The 23,088-nt window shown below is 55.2% G+C and overlaps 1 protein-coding gene across 1 annotated transcript; it reads left to right on the top strand.

Annotated features, from left to right (window-relative positions):
• The first annotated feature begins 9,784 nt into the window (after positions 1–9,784).
• HSPB7 (heat shock protein family B (small) member 7) lies at positions 9,785–22,748 on the top strand. Its single transcript, XM_054009287.1, has 3 exons — positions 9,785–10,126; positions 14,315–14,448; positions 20,222–22,748. Exons 1-3 carry the CDS (start codon positions 9,964–9,966, stop codon positions 20,405–20,407), a joined length of 483 nt encoding a protein of 160 aa, XP_053865262.1. The 5' UTR covers positions 9,785–9,963; the 3' UTR covers positions 20,408–22,748.
• The last annotated feature ends 340 nt before the right edge of the window (positions 22,749–23,088 follow it).

The raw sequence follows: 23,088 nt of genomic DNA, 5'->3' as shown, positions 1-23,088 counted from the left end.
GTTTTTGCTTTGTTCTTGTCTCTTTAGGAGCGGAGTTCAAGGTGTATTAAAGAACCGACTTGGAGCAATGAAAAGGCAGGGGAGTCGCTGCTCTAGTCAGTGTCGGCTCGCCGCAGGGGCTCAGCGCCTGTGAACGTCAGGCCTTCAGTGTCTCAAGTCAGGGTCCCAATAACGGAGCCAGAAATCAATGACTCTTTTCGAACATATTGGCCCGAACCACTCTGTGCCTCAGTTTCCCCACAATACTAATCCACCTCGTGAGTTGTGAGGCTTCACTCATGCATTGCAAAATGCTTTGAGCTTGCTCTGGAGTTCAAGTTATAACTTATTATTATTCTACCTTAACCTGTCTGCCCCAGGGAAAGGAAATCCACCTGTGCCGTCATCCTAAAACGCACCAAGAATCCAGTTCATGGCTCTTCCCCTGTCCATGTCCCAGTCACCATGTCTTTCCTCAGCATAGTGCTTAACTGATGGGTTTGCGACCCCCCCTCTTCGTTCTGGCTAGAGGGGAGTGGGTTCCTGAGGGGGTTTAGTAACTTGGGATCATGGTGTGGAAGGGGTGCTAGTCACTCACGAACCTCTTCCCACCTCCTCCCAGCATTCTGGGCTCCTTAACCTCAGTGCAGCGATTCCCAGGCTGGCACCGGGCGGAGGGATCGGGTTTCCCATTGAGCAGGGAGGAGTGGCAAGCCGCCCAATGGGAGGAACTGCCGCCCGTAATGAGAGGGCGCTGACTGACTCCAGGAGGAGTGAGTGCCGCCCCGCACAGGCGGAGGTCAGTGATGGCTCAGGCACCACCTGCAGTTCTGCCCCTGAGCACAGCCGGGAGCAGCAGTCTCCACAAACGTGCCGTGCCTAGTGCACCCCAGGGGGTGATGTGGGGTCTAGACACCAGCCAAGCCCTGAATGGAACCAGATGGGCCCAAGATATGGCGTCAACACCGAGCACCAGCCGACCCTGAAATGCAACAGCAGCCCTGGGCCCCAACAGGGCCTGCAGCGTGGGGAGGGTCTAGACCAGGAGTTCTCAAACTTCACTGCACCACGACCCCCTTCGGACAACAAAAATTACTACAGGGGGGATTGAAACCTGAGCCCGCCAAGCCCCGCCACCCGGGTGTCCCGAGTTTATAGGGACAGTCCCGATATTTGGGGCTTTGTCTTATATAGGCGCCTATTACCCCCCACCCCCGTCCCGATTTTTCACACGTGCTGTCTGGTCACCCTAGGGGCAGGGGAGAGAGGGGACACAAAACCCCACCTCCCCAGGCGCCAAAGCTGAAGCCCAAGGGCTTCTTCAGCCCCAGGCAGGGGGCCTATAACCTGAGCCTTGCTGCCCAGGGCTGAAGCCCTCAGGCTTGGGCTTTGGCCCCGGGTCCCAGCAAGTTGAAGCCAGCCCTGGCGACCCCCATTAAATTGGGGTCGTGACCACAGTTTGAGAACCCCTGCTCTAGACACCACTAAAGCTGATGCAGACTCTGGACCCCAACAATTTGTGCCTGGAGACTATGGCAATGGGCCCTCTCCAAATACCCCAGAAAAATGTTCTCATGGTTCCCCTCTGAGAGCCTGGTTGGAGCCTTCAGTCCCCAGCCCTGGCCTGGCGCTCCAGCCAGTACCCGTAACACCATCCTGTACCCCAGCGCTCCAGCCGGTACCCAGCCCTGGCCTGGCACTCCAGCCAGACCCGCCACACCATCCTGTACCCCAGCACTCCAGCCGGTACCCAGCCCTGGCCTGGCACTCCAGCCAGACCCGCCACACCATCCTGTACCCCAGCGCTCCAGCTGGTACCCAGCCCTGGCTCGGCACTCCAGCCAGTACCCGTAACACCATCCTGTATCCCAGTGCTCCAGTTGGTACCCATCATACCATCCTGTACCCCAGTGCTCCAGCCGGTACCCAGCCCTGGCCCAGCGGTCCAGCTGGTACCCCGTCCCCAGCTCTGGGGGGTGGGGGCAGTTAGTCCTGATTAATGCCAGAAACAGTAAGATCAGAATGAGGCCTCCTGACAAAATCTCTTGGATTTTGTTCTGGGTTTGTACAGTACCTAGCCCCTTGGGGACGTGGGCCTTGGCTGGGGCTCCTGGGCAGGAGTCTCTCTCTTACACGCAAACACACACACACACCCCACTCTCCCTTCCTTCCTCGAGAGCCTAGCTACAATTTTTAGCCCCCTTTGGAAATAAATTCCCTCAGCCCCTGGCAGGATGGATCTGAAACCCTGCAGCATCCGGGCGCATCACCCCCGCCATCCCCGCCCACTCCTGCTGAATGCTGCAGTGTTTTATGAGGGGCTGCCAAGCAGAGGGTGGGATGGTTGACGTTCCTTATCCCAGCCTTTCAGATGCATCCTTCTCCTCAGGGGGCTGGTGCCGGTTTCTTTCAGTGATGACCTGGATGGGTTCAGACATCACTGGTTTTGTTTTGGGAGGTCAAATGAAGCCTGTATCTCAGCATCACTTGATCATGGAGCAAGACCATCGGTCAGCCCCAGATGTTCTCCAGCCTCAGTCTGGATTCACCCCAAACACCCACAAACCAGGCAGTAAGTCTGGCCTCCCCTTCAGCTCCATAAGGAAACCCAAGATGTGGGGGAGCTGGGCCTGGTTTCAGCTCCAGGGAAGGGACAGGCCTGACCCGGAACCCCAGATTCAAACCCACTGGGGGCTCGGAATTTCACAGCCGGCCTTTAACTGCGTAACAGGCTGAACAAAACCCCCAGCTCAAACCTCGCCCTTTCCCCAGGCCGTCGGGTGGTTGGAAATACTGGCTTTTTCCAACGTATGGCCACACTGCGCATGCGCGATAGCAGGGCTTGAGCTCGCACGCTACGAATAGCAGGGCAGTCTCAGCAGCTCAGACTCTCGACCCCAGCCGACTGCCCGGGCTCCAGCCTGAACTCACATCTCCACAGCGCTCTGGTTAGCACGCTAGCTCACGCCCTGCTAGCGTGAGTCTGCGGACCCAGGCTCGGAGGCTCACTCCCCGCTGCAGGGTAAACACCCCCCAAGTGACTTAGGAGCCCAGGTCCCATTTTTAAAAATAACGTAGGGCCAATTTTAAAGGTATTTGGGTGCCTAGAGATGCCTTAGGCACGCAGTGGGATTTTTGAAAGCGCCTAAGTAGTTCAGGTGCCTAACTCCCATAGGCCCCTAAATACCTTTGCAGATTTGGCCTTTGGGTCCTTTGGCGCCTAAGTCCCATGAGATTTAGGCTCCTAAGTCTCTAAGTGACTTTTGAAATGGGACTTAAGCTCCCAAGTCACTTCATCCTTTTTGAAACTCTTACCCCGGGACTACTCCAGAAGTGAGGCCATCAGTGGAGAGGACTTGTGATTTGTCCCCATTATAAATCCATAGAGAGAGAACACGGACGCCATCTCACAGACTTTCTGCTCCACGGGCTGTAGAGAACAGCCTGCAGGGCCTGGCGACGGGTGATGGGCCGGGCCGGGCCACAGGGGCTGTCAGCACTGAGGCCTGGGTGAGATGGAGGAGAGGCAGAGCAGAGGGGACGGGAAGGGGTGTGTGTGTGGGTGGGGGGTGAATGCTGGCCTCGGATTGTTCATCGGGGGCTGAAACAAGGCAAAATACCCACGACAACCTGCGGCTCTGGCCCCCGCCGTAATTACTCAACATCTGGATCTCCTTACGTCTCCCCTTCCCCCAGACACGCGCTGCTATTCGGAGCTCGGCCCGCAGCCCTGCTGCGGCCCAACTTAAGGGCTCTCAGCCTTCCCCCAGCTCGCTGTGACATGCCTGCAGGCCTGGCTCATCGCTCTGGGTAGTGCACAGTCCCAGCACGGGGCAGACGCACATTCCAGCCGGCTCACAGGCCCGCACATTTTAGCAACACGGACATCAGCCGCATTCCTGGAGTGGACGCAGGGTGGGTCAGCAAGCCCTTTTATCAGGCTGAGAAATAAAACCTTAAATGGTTGAAGGATCGGCTAAGGGAAGGGCTGGTCGGGCCCAAAGGGAGCCTGTCAGACGGCAGCGGGGGCAGGGGCTGCCCAAGTTCCCCTCTCCATACAACCCTCCCCGTGCACCCCAGTCCTGATCTGCCGCTCCCCCAGTCCTGCCGCTGCTCCTCAGGCCTGATCTGCAGTAACTCCTGCTCATAATCCCGCCCTGAGCCCCCACACCAGGCTCTGTTTATGACAGGCCCCCGGTATCTGTGGATACCCTGCCCCACAAACGGGGGCGCTAGCCCTAGTCTCTCTTGAGTAGAAAGAGACCCTTTGGGAGGCGGTTTTGTGCTCCGGACAGTCTTCCCTGGGGCTAAACTGGATCCTGTCAGCATGGCCAGAGAATGCACAGCACATGTCTTGCAGTGAGCAGCAGGGACCCCTCATCCCCGTGGCCACATAACCAGCAGAGAGACCCCCCCAAAACCAGACAACAAGGGCGCTCAGCTCCTAGGAACAACCCCAGGCCATGCCGGGAGAGGGAGAGTCTCCCAAGCCCTCTGTCCCATGGAGACGGCTCATGACTCCGGCAGGGGACGCTGCCACAAAGCGACGTGGATGGAAAAGGCTTCCTCACGCGTGCCAGAAAGAAATGCTTCTGGAGGGTCAGGGCGGCCAAGAGCCACGGCCTGCGAGGCGGCAGCTGCACGTCCTGCCCTGGGGGCACCACTGACCTTTCCGGGCCAGAAATCATCAGCCCAGAGAGCTTGGCAAACCCAGTGAGGTGGAGGCCAAGGGCCAGACCTAGGCCGCAGCCATAACCAGTGCAGCAGGGCCAGTCTCCGCTGGCCGCAAAGAGCAGGACGCTGACCCTGTGGTGAGGCTGCAGGCTCAGCTGTTTGGTTAGGGCAAGGACAGCAAAACTCCCCCAATCACAGCGGGCTGCCTTGAAGCATTAGGACCAAATTCGTCTCTGGAGCCACCCTCACCAAGGAGGGGTTTGGCCCTAGGAGTTGACTAGATGCGGGCCCCACTGCTGCCGATGGGAGTTTTCACCCTGATATCACGGGGCTCAGATTTGGCCGCGACTGGGGAGCTGCACGGCTGGAAACGCTCTGAAAGCCCCAGCTAGTACAGACATCTTGGGCCAAACGCTGCCCAAGGCCATACCCCCCAGCACACGCCTGATTCTCCACTGCCTTGTGTTCAGCACAGGGGTAAGTGACGCTCCACAGCCATGCCGGTGTGTTGTTAATCAGGGCAGAATCCAGCCCGTCGTCCCTCAGCAGGCTTTGCTCCCACCAAGTCACACTCCAGCTTCCCTGCCTGATCGTGCTGGTAGGAACACAGGAGTTGGCTCACCGGATCACCCCATGGTCCATCTAGTCCCTTGAGCGGTCTCTGTCAGTAGCCAGCACAAGCTGCTTCAGAGGAAGGCTCGAGGAACGCAGGATGAGTATGGATTAACCTGCCTGTAGAGGAAGGTCCTTCCTGACTCCTGGCAGCTAAGTTTGGCTGATGCCTTGAAGCAGGACGGTTTTAAAGAAAAATCCTATCTTTTGTAGCCCATTATCTCTAGAAATGTCTGACCCCCACACTAAACTCTTAGCGTCTGCAATGTCTTGTGGCAATGAGTTCCACAGATTAATTATATGTGGTGGAGGCAAGTGTTTTATCAGTTTTAAATGTATCGCCTTTCCATTTCAATGAATGTCCCCTTGTTCTTGAGTTATGAGTAGAGGTAAATAGAACCAGCCAGTTTCTCTCCTCTAGATTCTTCCCTGTTTTCCATACCTCCATCATGTCCCCTCTTGCTGGGTTTTCTCTCTTAACCAAACAGTCCCACTCTTTTCACTCTCTTCTCAGCCATTTTTCCCTGCCTCTAATTCTCATTACCCACCTCTGAGCTCCCTATAATCCTGCTCTGTCCTTTCAGAGATGCGGTGACCAGCTCTGAACGCAGTGTTCTTATTCTTATCAATGGAGATATCCCATCTCCTAGAACTGGAAGGGACCTTGAAAGGTCATCGAGTCCAGCCCCCTGCCTTCACTAGCAGGACCAAGTACTGATTTTGCTCCAGATCCCCCAGTGGCCCCCTCAAGGATTGAACTCACAACCCTGGGTTTAGCAGGCCAATGCTCAAACCACTGAGCCATCCCTCCCCCAGATGTAACACCCCATTGATTAACAGAATGGCACTGTAGCATGGGGGGATATCACCTTCTGGCTCATCGTAGTAAGAGGGACACAACCAAAGAAAAATCTGGATTTCTAGATTGCCCTAAATCCTCCAGTATGCCAAAGCCCTAGATCAATGACAAGCAGCCACCTCTGGGGTGAAGGTCAGCTTCCATCAGTGTACTGCACAATGGGGGAAGAAGACATTGTGTGTGAAGAAAGTAGGGCAATCCCACCCTGGGAGCAATTAGCAGACAGCATTTGGGATTCTAAGGTCTAAGAGCCGCAGAATAAAATTGCTTGGAATTTAGCAGATGTCCCCATGAAGGGCTAAGCTGGCCTTATTGAGATGTGAACCTGTGGTTATAAAGAACAGAGGGATTTACACCCTAAGGCTCTGCTCCCTCAGCCATAGCGTTTGAGAGTGCCAAGGCAGTGAGTTAGCTAGCACAGGCAAATGTAGCCGCCATGCCGTGCTCTTCTGAGATGACTCTGACACCACTTCTCGGAGGTGGATTTAACAAGAGGGGATGTTGGCCAGGATCATGCCCTGGAAGGACTGTGAAGAGATCTTTAAGTTCCTTCCACTGGCGGGAGACATACAAGGCAGGGATGAGCAGCAGCATACGGGTGGAGAACGGGTGGTCACCTCGTCTGCGTACGCCAGGCTGGTCTGTCAAACACAGGAAGTTCAGGGGATCTCACCAATGGAAAGATGGCTCCTTGGCTGTACAGAGCAGAGCAAATCAGGATGTGGGGTGAAGACGACTCAACCCACCGACGTCAGCTGATGTGAGTCCCCCCTCTTGCCACCCTGGATTCTTCAGTGGAGACATTTGGTCACCAATATCTAGCCAGAACAAAGTTTCATTGAGTGACTTGAGGACTCTGGTAACAATAATGTTGAGGAATAGCGTAATATCCCTTTAAATAACTTGTGAGCCTCTAGTGGTGCTCACCATGTCCGGTGTTTGAGACGGCACCAGAAATCAGAGCAGCAGCATGTATGGAGCTAGGCATGGCATGACTGCATATAACTTACATGCAGATGTCCCATGGTAGCACATCCCCCGGCAGCCTTTCTAGCACCCCCCGTGCATGCGAGCTGCCCTCCAGCTGAGTGGTCTTTAAGAGCCAGTCCCTTGCAGGCATTACGGTGATACTGCACCCCATATTCTTCACAGTGATATTATGAGGATATAATTATGATGGATTTTATGCAAGGTAAGTCATGTGAGGTGTCATTAGAAAGGTTACGATTTGCTGAATATGATTATCCTATTTGTATGCATGTATCATTTTTGTATTTGAAGTGATGAATATCGACTATGTATCTATTTCACATGTAGTATTTCTGGCCTTTCAATCTAGATGCCTGGCCGGGAAGGGCCGGTTCACGTTAATGAGCTATTAGAGAGAACAATGGGCCTTAGGAGAAGTTTCCTGAGGACGCTCCAGACAGCCTCCGAGTAATGGCTGCTGTGACACTACAGGGACATATGACCAGGTCACCTAGTGCTGGACTCCATCTTGGGATGTCAGTATTTTTCCACTGCTGGCCTGGGAACCAAGCTTTGAAACAAAGGGGTTCCGCCCTATGCAAAAGTGATATAAGGCAGGGGAGTGACATCATCTTGGTTCTTCACGGATTCCCCCACCCACAAAGACTCCTGGAAACACCTGAGGAAAAAAGACTGAACTGGAGGAAGTGCTGGACCCAGGTTAAAGGGATTTTTAGCCTGTGAATGGAACACCTGCGGACTCCAAGCTATAAGCAAGTGCAGCTTCCCCTTAAGAATCCGCAGCCTGCTCATATCATCACTTAGGGTGAGAATTTGCTATTCATATCTGATCTATGTAGTATATTAAACTTAGTTTGCATTTTTTTGTTTATTTGCTAGGTAATCGGCTTTCATTTGTTTGCTATCCCTTATAATCACTTAAAATCCATCTTTTGTAGTTAATAAACTTGTTTTTGCTTTATCTAAACCTAGTATGTGGGAGTCATAACTTGGGGCAGAAATCTGTTGTATATTCCTCTTCACACGGAGGGAGGGGGCAAATGTCATGAGCTTACGCTGTACAGTTCCCTGTGCAGCACAAGACGGTATAATTTTGGGTCTATACTCCAGAGGGGGTGCGTGCCGGAGGAGCTGGTCAGAGCGTCTGCATGTAACTGCAGCTGGGTGTGTCCCTACCTGTATGTATGCTGGGGAAAGTGCAGGCTGAAGCCTGGAGGGCTTGGCAGCTTGTTACAGCAGTATAGTGCAGAAGGGAGCCCAGGCTGGTGGACCAGGGGGGCTCAGTGGTACCCCAGTTCCAGGTGGCACCCCGGGGGAAACCCATCACTATTGCCGAGTCATTCAGCACTCAGCACAACCATTGTAACTATTGTTCTTTCACCACCGGGGGTCTGGGATCTTTAGTCCACCTCCTCACAACGCCGGATGCCTGGGCCCCGGGACTGCCTCCGGGGAGTCCCAGCCCTTGTTTCAAGGCCCTGGTGCACAGACCTTCTTCCCCCCCTTTCAGCCCCAAACTCTCCGTCAGGGTTTGTTGCCTGGCGCACTCTCAGCCCCTTGGGATTCAGTCTCAATCTCAGGCCTTCTTTCAGGATCTCTCACTATTTCTTTTCCAGGGCCTGCTGCCCCAGCTCTTCCCCCCCGCAGCCCCTTCCCTACCTTGCAGCTCCATTTTCAGAGATCTTTTACACTCTCTCTACCCGGTCTAAATTCTCTCTTCTGGCCACACCTCCCCAGGAGCAGAAGCCTTCCAGCTGCTCCACAGCGCCCCATTATTAATCCATCCGCCCTTCTTTGCCCCGGCTCATGCCAATTCCTTCCCCCACCCCATCCTGGGAGAAGGAGCCTCTTCTCAGAGTGACTCAGCCCCCTTCTGTGACAATCATCAGGTTCATTTATGATCTAACTGTGCCTGTTCTTTTTGTTGGACGAGGAGCGAAAGGCAGCCAGTAACCTGCCCTTCCTGTTTACCCACTGCCTCTGGAAGGGCCGCAGCAGAGCCCAGACCTCCTCTCCACAATACTAACCTCACCTTGCCCCGGACATTGGGACATTTCCCAGGTGCTTAGGGACAAGCAAAGGCTGGCAGATGGGAAAAGTCGGGTAATCAAGGAAAACGGTGCCAAAGCCTGACTTCTATTCCTGGCTCTGCTGTCGGCTTGCTGGGTGACCTTGGGCCAATCCCGTCCCCTTGCTGTGCCTCAGTTTCCCTAACACAGATAGCACCCACCTACCTCCTGTGAGGGGTGAGGTGCTTGCAGACCCTCAGACGAGAGAAGGGCATTATTAATGCAGCCGTGTGTCCCATCATCCCCCAGCCATCCCAGATCGGACATTATACTCTGAAAGCGATACACATCCCTTTCCCATCACAGCTCGCACGTATCGCTCCCCCACCACACACACACACACACACACACACTTCCTTTTTTTGGGCCATCAGCCTGGGGCTGACAGGAGCCAGCGAGAGCTGCATTATCCAGGCGGGCTGGAATGCCAGCAATGAGATCAGATTCCTCCCCGCTCTGTTTGTTTGGAGCCCTGGCGGAGGGGAAAGTTTCCACGGCCGCCCGAGTGATGCAGAAGCACCTAAATTTAGCCTGATTTCAAGAGGGCTGGAAGGCAGCCTAGAACCTAACGGGGCTTTATAAGCCCATCAGCTGCCTCTGAGTTGTGCTGGCTCCATCCACCCGCCTGCTATAAAGGGGACAGTGGCAGGGACACCCAGAACAAGCTCCGATTCCCATTTTCATCCAGGAGGAGAGAAGAGGATTTCCCCCCACACCTGTGGTTGGTTGATTGGTGGGTTGTTTCTCCCTCCCCCGCCCTCCACGAGGCCCTGGAGGTGAATGAGCTTGAAATCTTCCTCTGCCTTCCGCTCGGAGCGCAGTTTCCACCAGAGCTCCTCGCCCACCCCCGCCCGGGATCAGCACATGGAGAAAGCCCGCGGGCTCTTCGGCGACGACTTCGGGAACTTCCTGAGGCCGCGCAACGAGCCCCTGGTGTTCCCAGGCAAGTTGGCACCTGCCAGCGGGCGCGGCCCGAGATCTGGCGGCGTTGATTGCACGCGGGACGGGAAGGGGGGCAAAGCGGGCAGTGGTGGTGGCTGGAAATCAAGGTGCTCGTTGGCAGAGCGAGCGGGTGGTTGCTTCTATCTATGGGGGTAAAACTTGCTTCTACTGAACAACTGTCTAGTCTCCCAGTCGGTCCTTTGTGCACGTCCTTTAGCACTAAAGGGCTTTTTCTCGCCCCCGTCCTTACCCCAGTTCCTGAAGTCTCACCATGGGCTGGTGGAGGGAAGCTCCCAGCCACCTTTTTGCCTCTCCCCGCCCCCAGCGGTCCAGGCGGTAGGGAGCGGAGCAGGAGGGCTGAGTGTGGAAGAGCTCACAGACACGCCAGCCTCAGCTGCCCCCAGCAAGAGGCACAACAGAGCAAGCTGGAGGGGCCCTGAACGAGGGGGCCTCTCCCACCTACGCTATTTCCGGTTCTCCCAGCAGGGGGCGCTCTAGGGGAGGGTGCAGGAGCGCGGGCATGGGGAGGCGCATCCCAGCTCAAGATGCTGGCTGTGGGGAGGCTCCCAACTTTTCCAGGCCTGGCCTCATGTCAGCAGGGGGGGCTGTAGAGATTGGCAGGGCAGGGTAGGGGCGCAGCCTGTCCCAGCACGGGGAGCTATACCGAACAATATGGAGCAGCAACTAGGGAGTCACGACTCCTGCAGCCAGAGAGCTGGGTTCCTAGGAGGAGTCAGCTGGTGGGGGGGCGGGGGGGGAGAGAGAATGTCTGGACCTCCCAGCATGGGGGATGTTTCCTCTGGGCTGCTTGTTCCCAGCATATTCCCCGCCTATTTTCAAGGGGGAAAGCAGGAAGTCAGGAATGGGCAGTGCCAGCTCTCGGGAGGCTACTCGGATCCACACGAGGGGCAGAAACGTTTCCATGCTCCCCGGCAGCAGATGTTCTAGGAGCACTAGCCATAGGGCTGTGCTGTAGGGTGTGGGGCAGGAGTGCACACCGGGGAAGAGCTCCCAGACACTCCAGTCCTGATGGAGGCACTACCCTACGAGAGGTTGGTGAGGGGCAGACCTACGTGTAAATGCATTAGCCGTGCAGCTGCATTGAGGGAGACCCCAATGGGACATCAGAAGTTGGTGGGCTCAGGGGGAGAGGAAGCACGACCCCTTCATTCCCCCAGGGATTGCCTTGACAGTGACTGCAGCACCTCCTAATCCTTGGTTTGCCACTTTACATATGGGAAAGAGACCGCATCACCCATGCTGTGCTGGACTCAGCGAGACAAGGGATTGGGGCTTGCCCCCAGTTGCTGGGTGTTTGTACGGGACTCATGGGGGGGGGGGGGGGTGCCCGTTGGGTCGGAGTGCAGCTGGTGGCTGACAGACCCTGGAAACGTCCTGGTGTTTCTTGTAAGAGCATTGGGACAGCCCGAGCAGGTGTTAAAGAGGACATCTGTTGGGAAATAGCGGGAATTGACATCCACGGACAGAGGCAGCCTTGGTTTCCATGGAGAATAGGGGCCTGTCAGAGGAGAAGGGGTGTTGGCTGAGGGTATCGGGGGAACCACCTCTATGCCCTCACCAGCATGTCACCCAGAGGCAGGGGCCTTACCCTCATGCCCCTGATTTCTCAGCGGATCTGTATGGACAGGGAAGGGGGACAACAGAAAAAGCCAGAGGAATATAGAGGAAAACTTCTGCTCCCATCTCAGGGGCCCTCTGAAGTGTTTCAGTAGAGAGTCCATAAGGGGCAGGACAGACCAACCCTACGAAAAAGCATTTGGGGAGATTTATCTGGCTAAGTGTCCCCGAGGGGCTTTGATGGTTTTCACCAGCCTGGGCCCAAGGGACATTTCCTTCGCCCAATTAGCCAATGAAAGCAAGTCTGGGAGCCAAAAGTCATTTGTTCAAGAAACCAAAAAAAAAAATCCATGTTTGAGGAAACAGAAAGAGAACCAAGGTCATGTGACTTACCCTGGCAACCAATCCCCTTGGGGCACATTGACCTCTTTGCAGTGGTCTGTGCGTGACTCAAGTGCATAAGTGACGCATGATGGGGCCCCCTGCGTCCACCCCTACTACCGAACAGCGCTGGGTCTAGGTGAACAATTCAGAGGCAAAGGGCAGGCTGGAAGTTCTCCCGTTTATTGGGTGATTTTTGCATAAAATGGACAAATTGGTAAAAATCGGGGTGCAACTCTGGGCGACTCGCAGACAGGAGGGGGGGGGATGAGTGGTTTGCTGGGAGCAGTTTGAGTGAGGACAGACTCAGCCCCGGAAAACGCAGCTTTTTATTGACTGACCAGATAACGGAGCGAAGTGGGACTCCAGCTAACGACTGCAGCAGAACCGTCCCAGAAGGGTTTTGTACAAGCATCACAGCTGAGCCTGGGCCCACCTGGCAGCCATCAGCTCCAGAGGTGGCGAAATAATGCCATTGCCCCCCCACACCCCCTCAAAAAAAAAAAAAAAAAAAAAGAGGATGAACAAAGCTGAGAACTGCAAACTCATCACAAGGCAGATCCTGGTGTTGAAAGCTGAGCTTGACGCGCAGCATAGGAACAGAACTGCTGCCACTTACTCCAATACAAGTCCATTGTCTCCAATTGGGCCCTGATTATTCCAGATTTACACCAGTGGAAAGCAGAATCAGGCCCATTCCACTGCACTACTCTGTAGTGGTGATCCTAAACATCCCAGCTTACAACAGGGACCCGCTGCACGGCTGGGGGGGGGGGGGGGCACTGCTCTGGAGGACTGTGGTATTTCTTTTAGAGGGAAGATCCCAGAGTAAAACAGACGAAATCTGAGCAAAACTGGGGTTGGTGAAAGAAGGAAAGTGAACTCGTTTCAATGTGCAACTCCTTGCTGAAGAGACCTTCAATGTCAAAGCAAGGGCAGAACCCACCAGCATTACCCTGGAATAGTTGCATCTGAAGGTTTGCAGCTCATGACTTTAGGAGGCAAGCAATGGAAAACTAATACAAGGAAACAATGCATAATTAACCCATGGAACTCATGCCACAAGATTGTCCTTAAGGCTAACAGCTCAGTAGGATTCAAAAAGGATTTAGGCATTTCTGTGGATATGAGAACATTCAGCTACCTTAATGAGGATAAAAATGCATATGAAGAATACACTCATGCTCAGGGCCTTAGCCAACCACTAACTTGGTTCAGGAAGAACTTCCATGGATAGGTTACACCATAATTGTCCAATACAGGGTCTTATACCCTTCTCTGAAGCATCCTGTACTGGCCACAGTCAGACAGGCTACTGGCCCAGACGGACCATTGGTCTGATTGTGGCCATTCCCCTACTCCTATGTGAACCTGGTCATTGCAAATGCAGACGGACAGTTAGATGCATAACTACCACCTTTGCTTGTGCAAATGCAATCACAGTAACTTTGTGTGCAAATCAAGTGCACAACTGCACAAACAATTTTGCATATGTACCACTCGATGAGTCTCTTTGCACAAGCAGTTTTGAAAGTCAAGTCCTTGGTTTCCCAAGCATTCTTCCCCGCACTGCCATAAAGAAACATCCATCTTTCATAGCACTGACAATCAGAACCCTTTTCTGGTGAGTACACGGCTCCAGACTGGGGTTACCGACAAGGCGAGATGGGGCCATAAAATTATAGAATATCAGGGTTGGAAGGAACCTCAGGAGGTCATCTAGTCCAACCCCCTGCTCAAAGCAGGACCAATCCCCAGCTAAATCATCCCAGCCAGGGCTTTGTCAAGCCTGACCTTAAAAACCTCTCAGGAAGGAGATTCCACCACCTCCCTAGGTAACTCATTCCAGTGCTTCACCACCGTCCTAGTGAAAAAGTTTTTCCTAATATCCAACCTAGACCTCCCCCACTGCAACTTGAGACCATTACTCCACTAATTGGTCCACTAATACTGAGCCAAAATCCATGAAGCCTCCCTCTGACTTCAGTGGGTTTGGGATCATGCCCAATATCTAGTGGTGGGGGCAGGGAACCATTTTCCTTTGCTCCAATCAAAGATAAGAAACCCCCCAGATTTCCATACCCACCTGTACAGCTGCATACGGCAGCTCCTGGTAAAGAGCTGGATTCCCGTGTCACCCTGGGATGGGCCCTGATCCACGCCGGGCACAGGGAGAAATCTCTGCACAGGGATCAGGAGTGATTCACTTTGTTCTTTCCTCTCCCCGCAGCCCGGCCAGGCAACATGGGAAACATTAAGACCCTGGGGGACACCTACCAGTTCGCCGTGGACGTCAGCGACTTCTCCCCCGAGGACATCATTGTCACCACCTCCAACAACCAGATCGAGGTCCACGCTGAGAAGGTGAATGGCTCCGCCACAGCGGCCTTCCATGTGCACAGGAGAACAGGGCCTGGAGTAGCAGCACTGGCCGCTCCCTCAGCCCATAAGGCTCCCTCTGCCCTGGGTAGAGCTGTCCCCTTGACCGAGTCTTGTAGGAGTTGTGGGCACGGTGGGCTGGGCAGGACAAGACAGGGGTTTACTCCAAGCCCCAGGCCATGTGTTCATCCAAAATTCAGTGACCCTGTCCCAAATCTCCACCCAAACCTCAGCCCCGAGCTCAGGCTGCGCCTCCACCCCCACAACTCAAACCCATCTGTAAACAAAGGGCCTGCCCCACAGGGGAGCACTGCAAGTGGCCCCTCACCCCAGTTTCCTTTCTAAGTCCCTACCAACTTGGCAGAAGCTTATCCTCTAGTCCCTCAATAGTGCAAACGATCCCTAACCCACAGTCCCAAAACAATCCAGACTACCCCCAGCACACGTAGCCCTTAAAACCTGGCTTCATTCTCACCAGACTTCAGTGTCTTCGGCCACGCCTCCAGCCTTCTACCAGGACCCTCACCCCAACACTTCTTTCTGGGGTGCAACCCAGGTCTTCCCAGGGGAACCCCCACAGCCTCTCTTCTGGGAGCATCCCTTGCTCCCCCTGGCCCTCTCAGTCCAGTCCACCAGCAAGGAGACATCAGTGGGTAAGTCCCAATTGTTTCCCTGTCTTTGGCCCTCAGCCCCAGCTCCAAGCCAGCAGGCATCTCGCTCTACCTGCCTGCCTCCCACCCTGGCTCAAACCCCCTTGCTACATACCTACCTTTTCCCTAAAACCACCCTCTCTCTCTCTAACAGCTCTCTTCTCCTGCTAGCCACCTGATTGGTCTTTTATAGCCCCCAGGTGCTGCCCCGCCCTCTTCATTGGCCCAGTTGGGAACACATGTCCCTGAGTCCAGTTCCTTTAAATAGGCCTGTTACCCCCAGCTCTTCCCCTCAGTCTGAAACTGTCCCTGTCCCTTTTTTGAGGTTTAACCATCTTGATCTTGGGGGGATTTCCAGGCCAAGCTCTAGACCTGAACCCTGCAGGTCTGGCTAAGCTCAGTTCTGTATCTGGGGCTCGGGGTGCTTGTCCCAGTGGAATCTTCTCGTTTTCACTTTTAACAGCTGGTCCTGTGGGCTTCGTTGGTCAGGTCACCACGCGGGGACACGTGTGCCCCTGCACCACCACCTTGCCCCATCTCGTCCCAACACAGATCGCTGCCCCAGGCTGGAGCAGGGCGATGCGCTGAGCGAGGGCTCTGCAGGAGATTCGGCAGCAGGCAGGGCAGGTTCTGTCCAGCATCTGGCCCTCAGAGCTTGTGTTCGGAGCAGGCACGCCCAGTTCTGGTCCACTTATGCCAAGGGGGCTGTATTGACTTCACTAGAGTGGCTGGTGATTTACATGTCTGCGAGACCAGAATCAAACCTGATCTTACCCACCAGACGAAGCATGGGAAAGCTGGTTCAGATCCCTCCCTTCCCACAGCTCCCTCTCTCTGCGGGTACTTTGGGAAGCCCGAGATTACTTCACACACTGCCCCATTTGATCACTCTAGGGTGGCACCTGGCCCCTAAGATGGTAAACACTGTTATCGCCCCAAAGTCAAGTGCCACCCTTTTGTGGCAGCTCGAATGACAGCTCCCTTCTCTGTACCCTCTACCATCCCCCCCAGCACCTTTGGGGGCAGAGTGCGATGGGTGCAGGGAGATGCCGTTCCAGAGCGAGTGCAGGCTGGCATCTCTGTACCTGCTTTGGGAGTGCCAGAAGACCTGGGCATGGATCTCCTCTCACATACACTGGTGTCACGCCGCTGACTTCAGTGAAGTGACTCCTGATTTACATCCGCCTGAGTGAGAGGAGAATCAGGCTCCGGGCCACCTGCCATCAGTTCTTCCCTTTCTTTAACCCCTCCCCGGCCGCTCCAGGGTTTTCCTCCTGGCACGTGGGCCCCATTCCCAGGCCTGGATCATCCTTCCCGCTGCAGCTCGCTGGAGCAGCTGCCAGGCCCACCACCTTGCAGAGCTCCTGGAACACTCCAGAGTGCAGTTAGCAACAGGCCGGCTGGCTCAGGGGACCGTTACTGGACTCTAGAGCCTTTTGCCTGTCGCTGGTTTGCACTTGACCCAGGGTGCTGAACGCTAGGGTCACCTGATAGTTTTCACCCCATCAGACTCAATTTCCTTACCCACCCCTTGGAGATCCTGCTCCACTCACACCTCTCTTCTCTTCTCTCCACTCTGGGCCTGGTGTCTTCCAGCATCCTGTCCTTTGGACAGCTGGTCTCACCTATTAGGCATCTTCTTTCCGCTTCTTCAGAGCCTCCCCTTCTTCTCGCGGCCGGCTCCCTTCCCATCTCACCCTCAGTAGCCCTCACATCCGAGCTGACCTCACCTGTTCTCTTGGCTTTGTCCTAACTGTGATTGTGAGCTGCTCTTTGGGGCAAGGGGCATGTGATATGGAGTGTGCATAAGGCACTGGGTACAGGGCTATGTCACTGATTAAAGGGCAGTCTGAGGCCATCATATGACATGAGTTTGATGGGTCTCAGGCAGGAACCTAAATCACATCACCAGCACTGGCAGCAGAGACCAGCACAGAATAGACCCCCTAGGCTATGCATGCTGCCCTCTCCACCCCAGAGGAGGTCCGTCTAGGGCAGCAGCAAAGCACACTGGCAACGGGACAATACCGGGGAAACTTGCCCTGCAACTGCCCGGGCTGTGCCCGTCCTGGGGATATATAGGGCATGAGGATAACATTCTCCAGCGCTGTCACCTCTCCCTGGTGCTAAATTCATTATGGGGCTGGCTGGTACATACTGATCTTCTCTGCCATTCAAGGGCTCTGTGCTGCTCATGTGCACCGACATCTGCTCCCTCCAAGGCCAGGTTCCGGGGACACTATGTTCTGGAGAGTATCCATGGAGATACGGGCCACTGTGCTTTAACGATGTGCTCTTAATCACTCCAGTGGGAGCTGCAGAATGATGTAACCTTCCCCAGACTCTTCTGTGCTTCCATTCGGACGGCAGCTCCAGCCTCCTTGTTTGGAAACACCTCCGGGAACAACTCAGATGCACTATCTGGGTGGGTGGAGGGAGAAAGGGAATACGCAGCTACTGCAGCAGGCGCCTCGTCCAGCAGGAGGCGCTGTAGGTAGGATGCAGTGGCTGTGCACATGAGTACAATCAGCCCCATACAGCAGGAGGCGCTGTAGAGAGCGGTTTGGGGAGCTCACAACCACCTCAGTCTTAGCCTCTGCCACTAGGAGGTGCTGTGAGCTACAGCTGTCCCACAGCCATGCCCCCTTCACCACTCCCTACAGTGGTACCTCTTGGGAGGGGCTGGTTACTTGAGTAGATGTGAGCTCCTCCGGGCCTAGAGCTCATACGCAACCGTTGACGCTGCGCACAACCTGTGAGAGCAATGCCATCCGCTCCAAGAGGCGTGTGGCCGCCCCACCATGGAGCAGGCCCGGCAGTGCCTCTGAAGACGCACAGAGAGGCCTTCTCCACAATAACAGGCCTTTGCCCATCTCCAGCACCTTCCGTCTGCGGCGCAGAAAGCGCTTTCCAACCAGGAACGAATGTAGGGTTGCCAGGTGTCTGGTTTTCGACCGGAAAGTCCAGTCGAAAATGGCACCTGACAGTGTCCGGTCAGAAACACTGACCGGACAGCCAATGTCTGGTTGCCGCTTGCAGGGGTGCCGGGATAGTTGGGGCCAAGCAGGCGGACAGCCAGGCGCTGCAAGGGGATCGTGGCATAGAGCCAGGAGCAGCAAGCGGCCGTGCCCTCCTCCTTTGCTCCCCCAGCGTGCGCCCACGTCTCACACGCCGCCACCTCCAGTGGCAGCACCAGCAGCACCGGGGATGGGCAGCGAGAGCGCGCCCAGGAGCAGCCCGGGCTCCACTGTTCCCCCCTGCTCCCGCTGCTGCTCCTGCCCCGCGGCCCCTGGCGACCCCCGGACAGTGACCCTGCCACGCCGCCGACAGCTCCCACGTGGCACGGGAGAGTAGCCAGGACAGGGCACCCCTCCTCCTCCTCCATGCACCTGCTGTGCCCCCTGCCCAGCACCTGGGGCAGCCCGAGGAGAAGAGGGTCACTGCTCAGCCCCTGCAGGAGAATCCCTGCTCCCCTGGGTGGAGGGGCTCCACCTGCCACTTGGCAGAGGGACCGGGCTGCGAGCAGCATTTCACCTCTCTGCTGACCCCCTCCACACCTTCTCCCCCCCAGCCTAGAGCCGCTGTGTCCCCAGCCAGCCCCTGCGGCTACAAAAGCCCCATGCGCCCTGTTCCCCCAATGGGGCCGCCTTGGCTCTGAGCCTCACTCCCCTTCCCGGGCCTGCACACCACACACACCCCTTTGCAGCGCCTAGGGCCAGCTCCCCTCTCCCTCATTCCTCAGGGGAAACATGGAGACCACAATGCCCCACACTCAGATCCCAACACCCTGAAATTACTATGTGCTGTATCCTTGCCTCTGGTGGGTATGTGTGTGTGTGTTGGGGGGGGGGGAGGGGGGGCATTGTGTCAGTATCGGAGTTTATTTAAAGGTCTTTAACATTTTTAGGAACCTTTGAGGGGGCGCTGGAGGTTTAGCTCAGTAGAGTCAGTATCTCCCCTTCTCCCCACATTCTTCCCTCCCTCTCCCTCCTCCCTCAATGATGTGTCTTAAAGAGGATCCCGCAGCCTTGTTGGGGTTATCACGGGACTGGCCCCCTTGGACCTTTTCTCTGTACAGCACAAAGAGGACCGCGTCCCCTGGTCTCAGCGTGCTCTTGGTGAAGGGGGCAAGAATGAACTTTTCAGCCAAAATGAAAACGCAGCCAGCGAAAGTCCATGTTTTGCTTAGAGGGGAGAGGGGGAATCAGAGCAACTTCTGTGGCTGACATGCATTTGCTGTGTTCATATTTCATGGCACACAGGACTTGTGTAGTAACGATCGGTAGCCCGACTGTTCTCCGTCGAAGGGTTGTTCTGGCACCAGGCTTTTCTATGCCAGCTGTGGTCCGGTGCAGGGTTAGGGATATCGGTACCGGTGATTATTGTATAGTAGTGAGCAACTCCATGACACTTCCCCAAGTCCCCTGACAAATCTGAATATCTTCGCCCCACGCCTTTCCTCAGACCACTTTGTAAGAGTGAAAGAAGGGGTCGGAAACGTGCCATTTTCTGCAATATTCCTGCTTTGGAGTTTAGGTGGTTTTGTTTTGATTGGAGGGGAGAGGAGTGAGCAGGGGCGGGGCCTTGGGGAGGGGGAAGGGCCTTGGGGGAAGGGGGCGGAGCAGGGGTGTCCGGTTTTCAGAAATTGGAAAGTTGGCAACCCTGTGAATTAAGCTCCCAGCCCATCCCAGCAGTCAGTCAGTATTTGGTCCATTTGTCGGATGGGGCCCCCAGAGCGCAGAGGGTGCATAGCGGCAGATCCAGGAACAGGGCTCTGGCGTCATGACTCCCAGTCTCCTTTAACCACTCCCTCCCTACCCAGTCCAAGGCACTCAGGTGCCTCCCACCAAACCTGGGGAGCAGGTAAATCTGATTAGAAAGCACAAGGGGCAGGGAAGGGACTCACACAAGGTCACAAGCAGGGAATGGCAGAGCCAGACCAGACAACTGCTTTCCCTACTTTTCTCCTACTCTGCCCTAAAGAAGCAACCTCCTTTTGGCCCAGGGCCATCTTCTTTCACCCATGGCCTGGGGCAAACAAAAAGCGCCGTGCCAGCCCGTGCTGTAGCCACCAGCATGACCCACCTCTGTTTCTTTCTCCCTTCCAGCTAGCCGCGGATGGGACCGTCATGAACACCTTCACCCACAAGTGCCAGCTGCCTGAAGACGTGAACCCCACTTCCGTCACCTCTGCCCTGGGCGTGGATGGCACCCTCACCGTCAAAGCCAGGCGGCACCCAGCCAAACACACAGAGCACGTCCAGCAGACCTTCCGGACTGAAATCAAAATCTGAGCGGCTGGCGCCGGGGGGGGCGGGGCGGGGTATGGGGAAGCAGCTGGCCTGAGATGCCCTAGAAACGACTCTTTAAAGAGCAGCGGGGGCTTCTTTCAAAGCTTCAACAAAAGCAAGGGCCATTGGGCCAAATTCTGATCCCAGTTACACCAGCATAGGGGCAAAGTCCTGGTCCCACTGAAGTCACCGGGGGCCAGATCCTGAGCTGCTGTCCAGCAGTCTGACCCCATTGACTTCATTTGCCTGCAGCGAAGTCACATTTCCACCAGCTCAGGAGCTGGCCCCGCGAGTTTTGCCGTTGACTTCCAGTTGGCCCCTACGCCTGACTTTGCTGAGAGAATGATTTAGTCCCACTTAGGAGTTTTGCCATGAACTTCAGTGAGAGCAGGATTTGGCCCTGGCGCTTCTGGATTTACATCAGCGTCACTGAGATCAGGATCTGGCCCCATGGGCTTGTGCTGACGTGACGGGGAGGAAAATTTAGCCCCCAGTGTGTAACCTGGAACTCTTGTCCTGATGGGACCCAAACTCCTCCCAGGCTAGTAGGTGTAGCAGGTTGTCCCACCCTAGGGAAGTAGGGAGTGGGGTCCTGAGCTGACCCAGGTCCTAGTCCTTGGGAGGTTCAAATAACAATCTCTGTATAGGGACATCCTGGCATTCATCGTATTCATTTATCAGACTAAATTCACTGGGCCTGATTTTTCTCTGACCCTGGTTTTACACCGCTGTAGCCCCACTGAATGGAGTTACTCCTGATCTACACCGGTGTGAGAGGAGACTCGAGAGCACTGACTTCAGCGGAGCTTACCCCAGGGATGGATTTGGCCTAGTGAGAAGAACTCACCAGTTTCATCCCTCGGACTGAGCTCTACCTGAGAGAGATGGGAGCAGAAGTGTTTCTGGGCTTGAGATTTCTCCACGTTTCCCAGGAGACATCAGCTGCTCTGTAAGTGGAAATCCACTGGGAGGGGTGATAAGAAGGAAATCCCGGAGCAGCAGAGCTGTGCAGCAGGGGATGGGGGTAGAAGGGGAGAAGGAAATTACATGATATCAGCATCAGGCTCTGTCGCTCCCCCTCCTGTTTGGTTTGTAAGACACAAGATAAGACAAGCCAACAGTTGAGTCCCTGGCAGAGTTTTAGACACAGGGTCACCACATTCATCTCTGATGTAAACCAGTGGAACTCCCTTGGGAATCAATGTATTTGGCCCTGGAAGTTCTTTCATAGAACTATTACAATTCAATTCCACGCACAAATTTTGCACGGCGAGAAAGTCGGAGCTTGTGGGTGAGAGCTAAATTGCTGGTGGGACTCTTGCTGAACAAAGACCTTGGTCATTCTTGGGGCAGTGTTCCCTTTGGTGGGGAGGGGGAAAGACCTACTCAAGCATGGGGGGGGGTCCCCAACCGTACCCTCAGATCCAAACACTCTTGAACTCTGGCGATGCTCAAATCCAAGTCTGAAGTCTGGGTCAGTCCCATCTCTTATATAGAATTTTACAGACACCAACCAAGCCTCACTACAGCCCTGAGAGTTCAGTAAGTAGCACTGTGATCAGGTGCCAGGCGTTAAGACCCTGTATTTAAGATGCACAGAGGTATTTTGCTGACTCACCATGGCAGCCAGAACAGGTGGGTCTCATTAGATACAGTTCAGGACTATAAAAAGCTCCAAGAAAACTAGCGGCAGGAGGGAATCTGTAGGAACAGCTTGAGAGGGAGTCTGGGTTATGATTTATTTATATTTGTAAGTACAAGTGCTGCCTCAGGAATTGAGGGGCAAATCCCAGGAGGGTGAGTCTGACCAGAACCAGTAGTGTGAGTGCTGGGAGGGGATCATTCCTGTTTATACAGCCATTAATCCCGTTTCTCAAGGCACAAGAATCAGAGCCAGGAACAGAACCTAGGAGCACCAGACAGCGGCCCCAGTGCCCAGCAATGGACTCAGGGTAACCGAAGGAGTCCAACATGGAGCATGTGTACAGAGGACGGAGAAGAGAGAGGGGCAGGGACAGACCCACGGAAGGGGACACAATTTGGCAGAGTCTAGGTTTGACAGCTCTAAATCCAGTTGCAGCCAGGTCCCCACACAAAAGGCCGGGAGGGCTGTAGGAGCCCACGGGATCAGCTGAGCCCTGGTTCCTCTTCCTCCCAGTGGGCCTGTGTCAAGCGTGATCCAGATACACACTGAATAAAGGGCTGGAGCCGATCACACATGGCTACACCTGACATGGGGGGATGGGGGGGGCGAGGGAGGGGCTGCATTTCCCATTGACCCTACGCTGGAGTTATTCTGTATATAGATTGGTTTGGTTTGTTATAAATGATTGGTAACTCCTGACTGCCGCTTCCTCTTGGTTCATTGCTGTTGCTACTGTCTGCCCCCGGAGAGCCTGCGGAACGGGGCAGAGCCGTGACACCCCCAGTGGCTGTCATCGCAGCTTCTCCCTGGCTCCGCTCCGCTCGGCCACCCTGTGCTGGGGAGCGGCCCCCCGCCGTTCTCACGCACTGCGCTGGAAGCGTTTTCCCGTCAATCCATCCGTTCTCAGGACAGAGGCGTCCGGGTCTCCCTACCACCAAGGCACAGCTGGGCCCCTTCTCACCGCTGCTCTGTGAGCCACATGCAAGGAGTGCGGGGAGCCTCCATCACAAACGCCCACCTGGGCACCCTCGACAGAGGG

The sequence above is a fragment of the Malaclemys terrapin genome, chromosome 19, assembly GCF_027887155.1.
Source record: "Malaclemys terrapin pileata isolate rMalTer1 chromosome 19, rMalTer1.hap1, whole genome shotgun sequence".
Taxonomy (NCBI): Eukaryota; Metazoa; Chordata; order Testudines; family Emydidae; genus Malaclemys; species Malaclemys terrapin.
Note: the sequence above shows the minus strand (reverse complement) of the source record. Positions and strands in the feature narration are given on the sequence as shown.